General features: G+C 41.0%; 2 protein-coding genes across 3 annotated transcripts; both read left to right on the top strand.

Moving 5' to 3' along the window:
• The first annotated feature begins 758 nt into the window (after nt 1–758).
• On the top strand, nt 759–4752 carry LOC120807523 (myosin heavy chain, fast skeletal muscle-like). The gene is given in 16 exon segments (XM_040159687.1): nt 759–998; nt 1131–1257; nt 1378–1496; nt 1617–1813; nt 1901–2084; nt 2174–2339; nt 2681–2805; nt 2888–3196; nt 3292–3495; nt 3585–3659; nt 3661–3714; nt 3794–3964; nt 4060–4164; nt 4288–4383; nt 4471–4602; nt 4704–4752. Coding segments are annotated over 16 exon segments (2325 nt in total). The 3' UTR covers nt 4725–4752.
• Nucleotides 4753–7670: 2918 nt separating this feature from the next.
• p4htmb (prolyl 4-hydroxylase, transmembrane b) lies at nt 7671–13559 on the top strand. Of its 2 annotated transcripts, XM_040159689.1 has the most exons (10): nt 7671–8122; nt 8215–8347; nt 8493–8574; nt 9516–9706; nt 9818–9914; nt 10755–10917; nt 11127–11312; nt 11686–11776; nt 11943–12066; nt 12847–13559. In XM_040159689.1, the coding sequence occupies exons 1-10, from the start codon at nt 8040–8042 to the stop codon at nt 13062–13064; spliced, it is 1368 nt and encodes a 455-aa protein (XP_040015623.1). In that variant the 5' UTR covers nt 7671–8039; the 3' UTR covers nt 13065–13559. The 2 variants fall into 2 exon arrangements, with proteins under 2 accessions (XP_040015623.1, XP_040015622.1); XM_040159688.1 differs by having other exon boundaries at nt 7671–8347.
• Nucleotides 13560–13563: the final 4 nt, after the last annotated feature.

Genomic DNA, 13563 nt, shown 5'->3' with positions numbered 1-13563 from the left:
GTGAAATTTAACTCATCAGTTTAAACAGTGTAGATATGTTGTGACCTAACTGTATTTGTCTAGACATACAGCAGCCAAAATTAAATTCTCCTCTAGCCAAAGATCATACAGTATTGAAAAAGTTTCACACAAACCCGCAGTTTAACTGCTGTTCTGCAAAGTAAGAAAACACCACATCACTGTCAAACCTGTATTCTCTATTTCAAAATTATGTTAAAAAAAAACTCCAATTGTGATCCTATCAATGATTAAAACACTAACAATAGACCATCAAGATATTAAGATCTGTGTAAGTAAAAATCTCAACTCAATATTTTACTTATTCCAAGATAAAGGTAAATGTTGGATGTAAGGTTTATGAATTGTTTTGCTACACAGGAAGGACTTTGAAATCAGTCAGCTCCTTAGCAAGATTGAGGATGAGCAAATACTTGGTGCTCAGCTTCAGAAAAAGATCAAAGAACTTCAGGTTGGTACAGTATCTTAATAGTATCTCATGAAGACTGCACTCTAATGATTTTGGATGACCCAGATGTGCTTGACTTGTAGACAGAAAGATATTAAATTGTGGCTATGTTCATCTGTTTTTTTTAACATATAAATATTAGGCTCGTATTGAGGAGCTGGAAGAGGAGATTGAGGCTGAGAGGGCTGCTCGGGCCAAGGTGGAGAAGCAGAGGGCTGATCTCTCCAGGGAACTTGAGGAGATCAGCGAGAGGCTCGAAGAAGCCGGTGGAGCAACTGCTATTCAGATTGAGATGAGCAAGAAGCGTGAGGCTGAGTTTCAGAAGCTGCGTCGTGATCTCGAAGAATCCACCCTGCAGCATGAGGCCACCGCTGCAGCTCTGCGCAAGAAGCAGGCTGACACTGTGGCAGAGCTGGGAGAACAGATTGATAACCTCCAGAGAGTCAAACAGAAGCTGGAGAAGGAGAAAAGTGAATTCAAGATGGAGATTGATGACCTCACCAGCAATATGGAGTCTGTCGCCAAATCGAAGGTAAAGTAAAAACATTTCCCATGCAACCGGGTCAACAAAAATTACATTGCTACACCTTTGCCTTTATTGGCCTCTCAAAGAATTAGACTATGTTGCATTACTTTAGAATAACACAACTCTTGTTAATTTAAGGTCAATCTGGAGAAACTGTGCCGGTCTCTGGAGGATCAATTGAGTGAGATAAAGGCCAAAAATGAAGAACATGTGCGACAGCTGAATGATATTGGGCTTCAAAGGGCAAGGCTGCAAACAGAGAATGGTGAGAAAAAAATAACAATATATATAAAATGCATTTTTTTTACTGATTCTTATCAGTCATATTTCTAATTTAATGTCTGTACTGCATTCGGTTTAGTTCATATTTTCTGCTGTGCCTTAGGTGAAATCTCTCGCCACCTGGAGGAGAAAGAAGCCCTGATCTCTCAGCTGACGCGGAGCAAGCAGGCTTATACCCAGCAGACTGAAGAGCTAAAGAGGCATATTGAAGAGGAAGTTAAAGTATGTGTATATTAAAAACACAGACTATCCCAGAGCTGCAATGTTGCACATCTAAAGTAGTTCAAAGCTTTAAGTGAGACACATTTTAATTAATACAATATGCCCTGATTTCTTTGTAAGGCCAAGAATGCCCTGGCTCATGCTGTTCAGTCAGCTCGTCATGACTGCGACCTGCTCAGGGAGCAGTATGAGGAGGAGCAGGAGGCCAAGGCTGAGCTGCAGCGTGCAATGTCCAAGGCCAACAGCGAGGTGGCTCAGTGGAGAACCAAATACGAGACTGATGCCATTCAGCGCACTGAGGAGCTGGAGGAGGCAAAGTAATGGACAGTCCTGAAATCACACTGTTTCCACATGCACTGATTCTGTGAGTGATCATAAAAGCCGTTTACTGTACGTTTTAACAGGAAAAAGCTTGCCCAGCGTCTTCAGGATGCAGAGGAAACCATTGAGGCTGTGAATGCAAAATGTGCCTCTCTGGAAAAAACAAAACAGAGACTGCACGGTGAGGTGGAGGACCTGATGGTCGATGTGGAGAGAGCTAATGCTCTGGCTGCTAACCTCGACAAGAAGCAAAGGAACTTTGACAAGGTTAAATTTTTATTTCTGCCTTGTGTATTAAAATGAAGACCACAGATTTATGTATTACTTAAACGTACGGGTATTCTTTATGTTCTCAGGTCCTTGCTGAGTGGAAGCAGAAGTATGAGGAGAGCCAGGCAGAGCTGGAGGGAGCACAAAAAGAAGCTCGTTCTCTTAGCACTGAGATGTTCAAGCTGAAAAACTCCTATGAAGAAGCTCTGGATCACCTGGAGACTCTGAAGAGGGAGAACAAAAATCTGCAACGTATGCAAAGTCTTAAAAAAGCAGAATATTCAGATAAGCCACCAACGAAAAGAACTGAGAGTGGTCTGATTTTAAAGCTGATTTTACTTCTTACAATCAGGGCATCAGCCTTTCACAATTATTTTTCTTATTCTTAGAACAAAAAGGACAGGTTAGGAAGAGTGCCCCCAGTGGGTCAAAGGGTTTAATGTGCATGGTCTATGATTTTAAACTAACATCAACTGCAATACAGTATATTACAGTTTTTTTTATATTACAAGTGTTAAGTACTGTCTTAAGGTTTACCATAATTAATTCATCCCAAACCTGCTTAAATAACATAAACACTTTGTTTCTTAAAGAGGAGATCTCCGATTTAACCGAGCAAATTGGTGAGACTGGAAAAACCATTCATGAATTGGAGAAAGGGAAAAAGGCTGCAGAGACAGAGAAGTCCGAACTCCAGACTTCACTTGAAGAGGCAGAGGTACCGGCTGACAAAATATCAATTTTTAAAACAATTTTTAAAAATGCTGGAGCTACACAACATGTTTTTATTTTTTATCAAGGCTACCCTGGAGCATGAGGAGTCCAAGATTCTCCGCATTCAGCTTGAGCTCACACAAGTCAAGGGTGAAATTGACAGGAAAATTGCAGAGAAGGACGAGGAGATTGAGCAGATCAAGAGGAACAGCCAGAGAGTAATCGAGACCATGCAGAGCACTTTAGATGCTGAGGTCAGAAGCAGGAATGATGCCCTGAGAATCAAGAAGAAGATGGAGGGAGACCTCAATGAGATGGAGGTTCAGCTGAGCCATGCCAACCGCCAGGCAGCTGAAGCCCAGAAACAGCTGAGAAACGTACAAGGACAGCTTAAGGTACCTCCACTCTGGGATTTTGTGGCAGAGTATCTTTCTTTCTAAAAGTAGCTGAATGTTTTTGCTTATATAGCTATCAATATTTTACAATTTAGGATGCACAACTGCACCTTGATGAAGCTCTCAGAAGTCAGGAGGACATGAAGGAGCAGGTTGCCATGGTGGAGCGCAGGAACAACTTGATGCTGGCTGAGATCGAGGAGCTGAGAGCTGCACTGGAGCAGACAGAGAGAGGCCGCAAAGTGGCTGAACAGGAGCTGGTTGATGTCAGCGAGCGCGTGACACTACTGCACTCTCAGGTACCCTCAAAGGCTGACAAACAAGAATTGAAAGTTTGTTCTTCTGAATTTGAACACATGGAATTTCATTGTTGCTTCTTTTATAATAGAATACCAGCCTTATCAACACCAAGAAGAAGCTGGAGGCTGACCTTGTCCACATCCAAGGTGAAGTAGAAGATTCTGTTCAGGAAGCAAGAAATGCTGAAGAAAAGGCCAAGAAGGCCATCACTGATGTGAGTCAAAATGATTTAGATGTAGTTCTTTACCTCTTTCTGGTATTGGAGCAATGGCTTTAGTCTCGTATGTCGTGCTATAGGCGGCCATGATGGCAGAAGAGTTGAAGAAGGAGCAGGACACCAGTTCTCATTTGGAGAGGATGAAGAAGAACCTGGAGGTGACAGTGAAGGACCTGCAGCACCGCCTGGATGAAGCTGAGAATCTGGCCATGAAGGGCGGCAAGAAGCAGCTCCAGAAACTGGAGGCGAGGGTAGGTGTCATGTGGACCAACCTATTCATATTTACTGTACACCAGGACAACATTTTTCATTTTAAAATAACTTGCCACATTCCTCTTCATTCAAGGTTCGCGAATTGGAGAGTGAAGTTGATGCTGAACAGAGGCGTGGTGTTGATGCTATCAAGGGAGTACGAAAATATGAGAGAAGAGTAAAGGAACTCACCTATCAGGTCAATTGCTCTTTAAATTATTAGTAGTTAAACTACTAAACTGATAATCATGATAATATCTGGAAAATGACAGTAGACTCATGTTTCCATTACAATGATGTGTTATTTTCTTATTTACAACAGACTGACGAGGACAAGAAGAATATTGCTCGACTTCAGGATTTGGTGGACAAGCTGCAGCTGAAAGTGAAATCTTACAAGCGACATGCTGAAGAGGCTGTGAGTACACTTACTTTTCATAATGACACGTTATGAAAAAATTAGTTTGTCAACATTTTTTTGACTTCACTGTGGCTTATTATGCAGGAGGAACAGGCCAACACTCACCTGTCCAGGTACAGAAAGGTTCAGCATGAGATGGAGGAGGCTCAGGAGCGAGCTGACATCGCTGAGTCCCAGGTCAACAAGCTGAGGGTGAAGAGCCGGGAAATGCACAAGGTAAAAAATAAAAAATTAATCAAGTTTGAAAAAAATGTTCATCTCACTAAATGTAGGTTATCTGGCCAAATGATTTACATACCATTGTTCTGTCATTTCAGACCAAGGAAGCAGAGGAGTGAGGAGGAAGTCAAGGTTATACAGTAACAAGAAATCATACAATATGAGTATCTTGTTACTTGTTCACTTTAGCATGTTAAACAGAGCCAAAAGTCAATAAAAGGTAGTTTGTTGTATCTTTTTTTGTCTGTCTTATCATTTTTAAATAACTGATTTACTGATTGAATATATATATAATAAGTCTTCAGGGGCTTACACTACGATTCATTACGTAGTTTAGACTAGACAGACATGAAAATAAGTTACAAAATCACATACGATACGAATCACATATAGTCAAATACAGTACATGGTACAATGTTGTACAGATAATATCATACATAACTAATTAGAGCGCAGACCCACAGTATGTCACCTAGATCCAAGTTCAAGTTAGTTCAAATTCATTGATTTATTGCATATTTGTCAATATCATTGAATACTATTCTTACAGGACTCACTGGGCTTTAAAGAAAAAAGAAAAAAAATCCAACATTCAACCTGCCTTAAATTTCATGTACTCAGGTTCTACATTTTTAAGTTTAAGGAGATTTTTCCCTGAAAAAAAAAAAGTATGTAAATGCATATATACATATGCTGTATACATAATTGGTATCTATATATGTTTTTGATTTGATTTTAGTGAAAATAATAATTAACGAAATAATCACTTAAAACAACTGAAGAGAATGCCTTTGGTTGTCCAGGGGATATTGAAACAAGAGTATGTTTAGTTTTTCCAAACTGCTACACTGTTTCTATTAAGCTTGTATACTGACACCAAGTAAAGAATTATCCATGGTCCCATATTACTGCCTCAGCTTTCTGTCAATATTAGTACTAAGGTACTCTACTTGCATCTTTTGAAACTTTCAGCCTTGACTGAATGTGTGGCCCATTTTGTCTAGGGCTGCAACAAATGATTATTTTCATTATTGATTAATCTGCAGATTATTTTCTTGATTAATCTGTTTGTCTATATCTATATAATTTCCCAAAACTCAAGATGATACAAACAAATTGCTTGTTATTCACCAAACAGTCCAAAACGCAAAAATATTCAGTTTACAATCAGATATGAATATATATTAATATTAATATTAAGAAAAGCCACAAATCATCAACTTTGAGAAGCTTTAATGAATTTAATGTTTGGAATTTTTGCTTGTCAAATAATTAAAACAATTGATAAATAATCAAAATATCAACTGACAAGCTGATTAACTAATCAACTCATCACTGCAGCTCTAATTTTGAAAGTCTGGCAAAAACAATGCTGGTTTACAGTATCACTCTGCAAAAGGTGAAATAATTAACTCTAAAGGCATAAACTATGTTATGGCTTACAGATCACCTGGAAGGAGCTCAAGATGCTGTTTGTCAGGGCTGGTAAATAAAAATAATATGCTGAAGAGCTGACGTTGTCTAATGGACAATTTTGATTTGTCAGCTTGAGAAACAGACCATGGAGCTTAACGCTAACGGTGAATGACAGAATACAGCACAAAGTAAATTAGCTACATGAGGTGTAGGGAACGTTTTGCTCGGCGTTAGTAGAGTAGTTTTAAAGACTAGCCCAGATTTGTTTGCTCTCAAACAATTATTGTTTACAACATTTTTTGGCCCTAATAGCGAACGTTAGGCAAATTACCCTGACTGTTTTTCTCAATAAGTTAATTCTACAAACTTAACACAGCAGGTTTTAACAACACTAACTACTGTTCTGAAGACATTGTTCAAAATTTTCTTGTCTTTATCTGAGCTGTCCCATTAAGACGGTTTGGTTTTTGTTTTTGTTTTTGTTTTTGTTTTTGTTTTGTTTTGTTTTTTTTGTTTCTGTTCACGGTTCTGTTATCCAAGTTGCAGCTCTTTAACCCAAACAAGTGAAGATGGCAGCCGGAAGTGACAACTAGGTTGGTGTGAGACATCATCGAAAAGGACAGTTTTGCTATCATAGGCCTAAAAACGAAACATATTTAATTTTAAACCTTCATCATTGGGATGTATCACAATTAATTTTATGAAAATCCCAAATGCAACAAATGGGCTGTATGAAGTCTGCCTCCTATAGGCCTTTTTCACAGTAGACATTGTGATATGTCACAAAAGGAAAAACACAGGTTTAAATAACAAATTAATGATTCCATTAAGCTGCTTTGGTTTTAGGATCCTGGTATTGTTCAGGCCAAAAGTAATTAAAATAAAATAAATACATGAATTATAAGTATGAGTCAAATCACAAGCATCAGTGAATTAGTCAAGAACTCGTCTCTAAAACATGTAAAGCTAAGATGAATCTTCTCCCTAATAAGTTCTCTGAAAACATCCAGGGACACCAGAGTATTGAGCTTGAGGATCTGTTTTAAATTATTCCATGAGGACGGAGCATCGTGTCTGAAAACTTATCTTCCACGCTCAGCATTTCCTGTTAGGAACCTGTAGCAGAAGCCAGTCTGCAGAACAGAGTTGATAAGATCCCCAGGTGAGAATAGACAATAAATAAAACGGTCATCGATTTAGATGACCTTCATATTAAACAAGAGCCACTGATGCTGTCTCCTACTTAGAGAGCAGACCATTGAACCACCAACATGCTCAAATACATATTAGAATTTTTAATGAAGAAATCGTGTCCTATTTGTTTTTGCACTTCTGTTTCGTGTGTTTTTTAATTGCATCTATTCCATACACGGCATAAAGAAAGAGAGAGAGGGGGAGAGTGAGACTGCAGTGTATAGCGTTAAGCCAGGAATGTGTTATTGGTTTAGGTCACCAGAGGTCAGCATAGCACGGTAGGCAGACTGTTGCTGTCAACGGGGAGACTCGGGCAATGTCGTCTGAACAGTAGGGTAATACCGCAAGAAACAGAGGTGTGTTGTTGTGTCCACAAAAGCGCCGCTTGTCTCACGGGATGACTATTTTCCTTGCGGACCAGTTTTCAGAGAGGAGTCCCGCTGTGGTTTCGGATGCGCAGTGCGCTTTGCTGCCGCTGCTGGCTGGGACCGCTGCAGTGTAAACAAGCCTGTCCGGGGCTGCAGCGCTGCTGTCTGCGGGCGACAGGAGAATCCCGCCGTCCCTCGGCCGGAACGCGTGCGGTTTCACCATGAGCCGTCGCTGGTCTTCCTTCAGTTGCATCTCTACAGGGGAGAAATCGGTCGGAGCGATCTTTAAGGATTTACTCAAACTGGACCTCTGTCAGTCAACACATCTGCCGCTTCTGAGCATCCAGCAAACCTTCATCTCGTCGTTTGATTAATCAGATGGACTCTGCCGCTCAGGAAGTATCGACCCCCTTCTTGAATCTCTCAGGATAATGACCGACAACCAGGAAACCCCAGATGCCGAGGACACCACTCCGTCCGGGAGCGCGACCTTGCCGCTCCGGCCGCCGTGCGAGCGCCTCTCTTGCCACAAGAGCAGCGTGTGTTCCCGCTCCTACTTCGTGGTAGTAATGGTGTTTTTTCACGTGTACATCATTAATGTTATAGCACTGCTGTTTTACGTGCACTACAGCAGCGGGCAGGAGGATGCGAGCCGGAGTCGTGATGCTCCCGGCAGTAACCACCAGCGCCACGAGTCGCGACGTCCACCGTCGAAACCCGAGTTTCTGCGTGATGTTTCCCTCACAAGAATCGAGGGGATACGGGTGAGTAATCTGACGATGCATCGCTCCCACTCTTGTATTTTACTACCCCCCTGTTTGATTCACACACACACACACACACACACACACACACACACACACACACACTCTACGCACAACACTGTCACCTCTCTGATTTATCTTTCAGGTGGGACATGTCCAGAGAGTGTCACTGGTGCCAGGCAAAGTGCACGAAATGCGGACTCTGAGTCTGAAACCTCTGCTGTTTGGTAAGAGCCAAAACACATTTGCAGCACACCCACACGAGACCCTAGTGGCCAAACAGGTTTCTTCATCTGGCGGAAGCAAGGATACGCTATGTTACCTTCACCACGCACTTTCCCTCTTCCTGATTTCCATCATCATCGCAACCACCCCCGAAACACAAAGCCTGTTATCTCCATATGTGGATGCTGAGATCAATCAAAGCTGCAGGAAACAGATCAATAAGTCCTGAGGCAACTGCTCCCTCAGCTCGGCACATGTGATCCAGTTAAGGGCTTGTAGCTGACTGGCTAAAGAGCAGAAATACGTCTGTACCTGAAAAACACAACTAGCCATGCATCAACATACAGTGTGCAGTCAGTACTTGGATTAGGTGTACTTGAGCAATGATGGTGTAGCAACATTTTGAAGTGGAAAAATGTATAGTGTCTTCAAAGGGCTTCATGGGGTCTACAAAAGTTGCAACTGATTAAATGATTATCTTCATTGGGGCTGCAGTTAACTGCTATCTTGATTGTTGATTGATCTGCTGATTATTTTCTCTACAAAACCTTGGGAAGTATTGAAAAATGTTCCTCACAATCCCCCAGAGTCCATGTTTGGTACCCATGTTTGATTATGTTAGATTTTCACTATTCTATCATATGAGACAAGGTCAAGCAGGAAATCCTCCAAGTGGAAGAGCTGGAATTGGTGATTCTGCCTGAAAAATGAATTAAACAATTAATTGAGTTTCAAAATAGTTTCCGATTAGTCAGTTCATTTTACCTTTAGGCTGCATGAAACTTGATCCACTTGTGACATGTACCATCGGTACACTACAATATGACAGGGTAGCAAATCAGAAAATGTGAAGCACGCAGCACAGAAATCACGCAATCCTGTTGACCCACGAGAGTTTCCTCTGTAGCTTTATCTCAGTTCGACTCTGTGTTTATTTCTGCAGAGATCCCTGGGTTTCTGTCGGAGGACGAGTGCCGTGTTGTGATGCAGCTGGCACAGCTAAAGGGTCTAATGGAAAGTCAGTTGATGGTGCAAGATGGTCAGGAAGAGCTGGCCAAGGAGCTCAACCTCAGTCCAGAGGAGATCTTCAACCTTCTTGATATCAACCAGGATGGACAGTTGCAGCTCCACGAGGTGTATGTCGGTTTGTGGATTGGGAGGACATAACGATGAGTGTGATGTGCTGTAGTTTGTTGGTTGAGAGTTGGTTAACTCATCCAGTCTTCGCTGTCGTACCTCCAACAGATACTGACTCATTCTCGAGTGAGGGACGGCATTTGGCTCACACCGGAGAACCTGCGAGAAATCTATTCTGGTCTCAAAGCTGACAAGGACGATAATGGTAAGAAATCAACTTCATTCATCACTTTAGGTTTGAACCAAGACTATTTACCTTGCACTTTTAACCAATCTCCTTCGGTTTCACACAAAAATATCTATTATTTGCATGTCTACTGTCTTGAAATCAAATTATTAGAGTTACAGGTATGCAATACTTATGCTACTTTACACATAATTTTGCTCCAGAATGTGGCATATAATCATAATCACAAAACCGTAAGTCTAATTTGTGAGAACATTTTTATACACGTCATTAAAAATGTTACCTATAAACCAGTTTTACAAGACCAGGAGCTTATCCAGTGTACAGCATTTATTGTATATCTAGAGACAACACTGGTGAGTTTTGGCTAAAATGTTGGTGTGAATAACACATGTTAATCATGTCAGACATTTCTAAGAATTCTCTATTTTCACAGTCTGAAAAATACTTTTGTCGTTTTAAAGTACATCAAAAACTGAGTACATTGATTCAACCTGCAGTGCTACAAATCATAGATATGTTATAGGAATTATTGGTACATATCGATAGGATATAAAAAATAATTACATTTCATTTTTATGATGTTACTGCAGGTGCATTTTCAGTGCTGTGTGTAAATTGGGATATAGTGTGAGTGATGTGCAATATATCGACTCAATATATGAACAAAGTTCATGGATATGAACATGATGTTCAAAGGATACGAAACATGTTGATCTCATATTGGCCCCAATCTAAACATGTGGTGTTTAATAAGAAAAGAATAATTTTAATTGATCCATTAATGTAGTTTATGTTGATTATCCAAAGCTTTTGCAAGGCAACAGAATTGATTTATATTTCTCATATTTTGTACAGGTTTGCTGAGTCTGGAAGAGTTCAGGCTTCTGAGCAATGATGCCTTCCAGCGTTTCCTGTTGCAGCGAGGGGTGAAAAGGAGTCAGTTGGTGAGGAACAGCAGACACACCTGGCTCTACCAGGGCAAAGGAGCACACCAGGTCCTCCAAGACATCAAGGCGAGGTTAGGAAGACACACCGTTACTAAGCATTTGTTGTGTTGTTTACAGTATTTCTGTGGTTCTGCCTTTTCTTGCCTTTTCATGAATAATAACTATTAGGTGCATGTTTCTCACAAATAAAATTCAATTTCAGCATGACAAATGAGAATGATTTAGAAATATTAGTCCCAGACTTCCCAATCTTCTTAACCTTTTCCTTTACCTTACAAAGGGTGACTCGCCTCACACGGCTCCCGCCCACATTGGTGGACCTCAGTGAGCCGCTCCAGGTGGTTCGCTATGAGGAGGGGGGGCACTACCATGCTCATCATGACAGCGGCCCCGTCTATCCCGAAACCGCCTGCACACACACACGCCTTGCGGCTAACACCTCCACCCCTTTTGAGACATCTTGCAGGTGAGATCAGTGAGGTGCGTGGTCTTGACTGGACTGACTGAAGCCAATCTTCTTAAAAAATAATCCGTGAATGTTCAGAGCAGAATTCATCTGCCCGGTGGGATTACTAAACTGTGCATTGACACTCCATTGTGACAGCTGGCATGTTAGTTCGTGTGACTATACATTGTCAATTTCGAAAAATTTGTGGGCTTGCCACTTGTTTGCATAGTGTTTGTGTGTGTGTGTGTGTGTGTGTGTGTGTGTGTGTGTGTGTGTGTGTGTGTGTGTGTGTGTGTGTGTGTGTGTGTGTGTGTGTGTGTGTGTGTGTTTCTGTAGGGTTTGTTTGCACCATACATGTGTGTGTCAATTTAAATCTGTGTTGCACACTTAGGTACATCACAGTTCTCTTCTACCTGAACTCTGTTGAGGGGGGCGGGGAGACCGCATTCCCTGTGGCAGACAACAGGACCTATGATGAAGTGGTGCGTAATTGTGTATGGGTCTGGAAATGTGTTCGGAGAGCCCTGCAAAGTATGGTGTACATACTGTGAATGTCTTTCATATCTGTGTTAGCTCACTTGTTCCTCAGTGCGTGCATGGGCCTGACGTTAAACAGACCGTGTCGCTGAGTTTGATTTCGTCTTTTAGTCTCTCATACAGAATGACGTGGACCTTTTGGACACCAGAAGGAACTGTGACAAGAGCAACCTGAGGGTGAAACCTACCAAAGGGACAGCTGTGTTCTGGTACAACTACCTTTCTGATGGAAGAGGTAGGATTCCCATGTAAAATGACAGCACAGTCTATAATCATAATGCTGCAATAACACTGCAAATCAGCAACTACTCATTTCATCTTGATTTGATATAAAAGTACATTTTGAATTTTTATTGATACCGCTTTCATGTCTGTATGGTAAATATGAAGATATAGCCAGCAGCTGGTTAGTTTAGCTTAGCATTAAAACTGGAAATGGGAAAACAGCTGGCCTGACTCTCTCCAAAGGTAAAAAAATCCACCTATCAGCATCTCCAAAGCTCAGTAATTAACATGTTATACCTGGTTTGTTAATATCAATACAAAAACCGCAATGTAATGTTTGTTTTTCCCCATATGTCGAACTGTTCCTTTAAAAACGGAACTGCAATTTACATTTGACAAATCTGAAATAGCAGTGTACTGTTTCATTTCAGTTCAGTTAAACTTGTCATTTAATCTGCCAGTTTCATGTTTTGGTGGCACAATTCAGGCACGGAGCAAAAGTCAACGTATGAAATGCTGTCAAAAAGTTGCGGTTCACGCCCATATTGGTGTTGTTAAAGAATAGCAAATATATAATAAATGACATTTAAGGATGATTTGTGGCTAATTTAAACTAACTGTTGCCCAAATAAACTGGTAAAACAACAGTACTCAAGTAATTCATCTTGACCAGTCAGTTGAAGCAGTGTGATTAATAGCCAAAACAGGTGTGAGCCCTCTAAAAAACAGAAATTATATAAAAGACGCTGCTAACCAAAGTTAAATGAGTTCGTTTTTTCCCCCCCAATAGGTTGGGTGGGGGAGCAGGATGAATACGCTCTGCATGGAGGCTGTGTGGTCACCCATGGCACTAAGTGGGTCGCTAATAAATGGATCAACATTGATCCGGATTACCAGCGGCAAGCTCGCTACCAGCAGCTGGTGTCACAGCAGCCAGAGGAGGAGGATGATGAAAGTCTGACTCAGAACCCTGACATACAAAGTCCCGACATTCATCAAGACTTGTAGCTCAAGAACCAAATTTATAGAAAATCTACCTAGCCTTCCTCAGTCCTGTGCACAACGTTTTTGGTAACATCCTCTGTGACCAGTATGAGACAAGATTTATTCAGGGAACGAGGTCACAGTGGGTTTATGCAACTGTAAAGAGATGATTTTGGTAAAATGTTGCTTGGATATTGTTATCCTGTTGTTTTTCAATCAACTATAATTTCCCATTTTAGGAATGTTGCACTAGAAACTCATGAAAGCAGTTGAGACAGAAAAACCCATTCTTTTGCATGTGTTAGCTTCACAGGTTTTGCTGTTGCAATGAGCAACAATTGCACTTGAAAATTGAAATGGCAACTGTAAACATTTCAGTGTCCTACCTTGTTATTGTTGCCATTAACCAAAAAAGGCTCACACACTCTCAGTGTGAAGCATGTTGCCTTGTCTTTGTTCCTTGAACTCATCATTATTTCTCTATTTTCTGGTTCTTCTAGATTAAAAGACACAATTATTGGGA

This window comes from Xiphias gladius, chromosome 21 (assembly GCF_016859285.1).
Source record: "Xiphias gladius isolate SHS-SW01 ecotype Sanya breed wild chromosome 21, ASM1685928v1, whole genome shotgun sequence".
Lineage (NCBI taxonomy): Eukaryota > Metazoa > Chordata > Actinopteri > Istiophoriformes > Xiphiidae > Xiphias > Xiphias gladius.
Note: the sequence above shows the minus strand (reverse complement) of the source record. Positions and strands in the feature narration are given on the sequence as shown.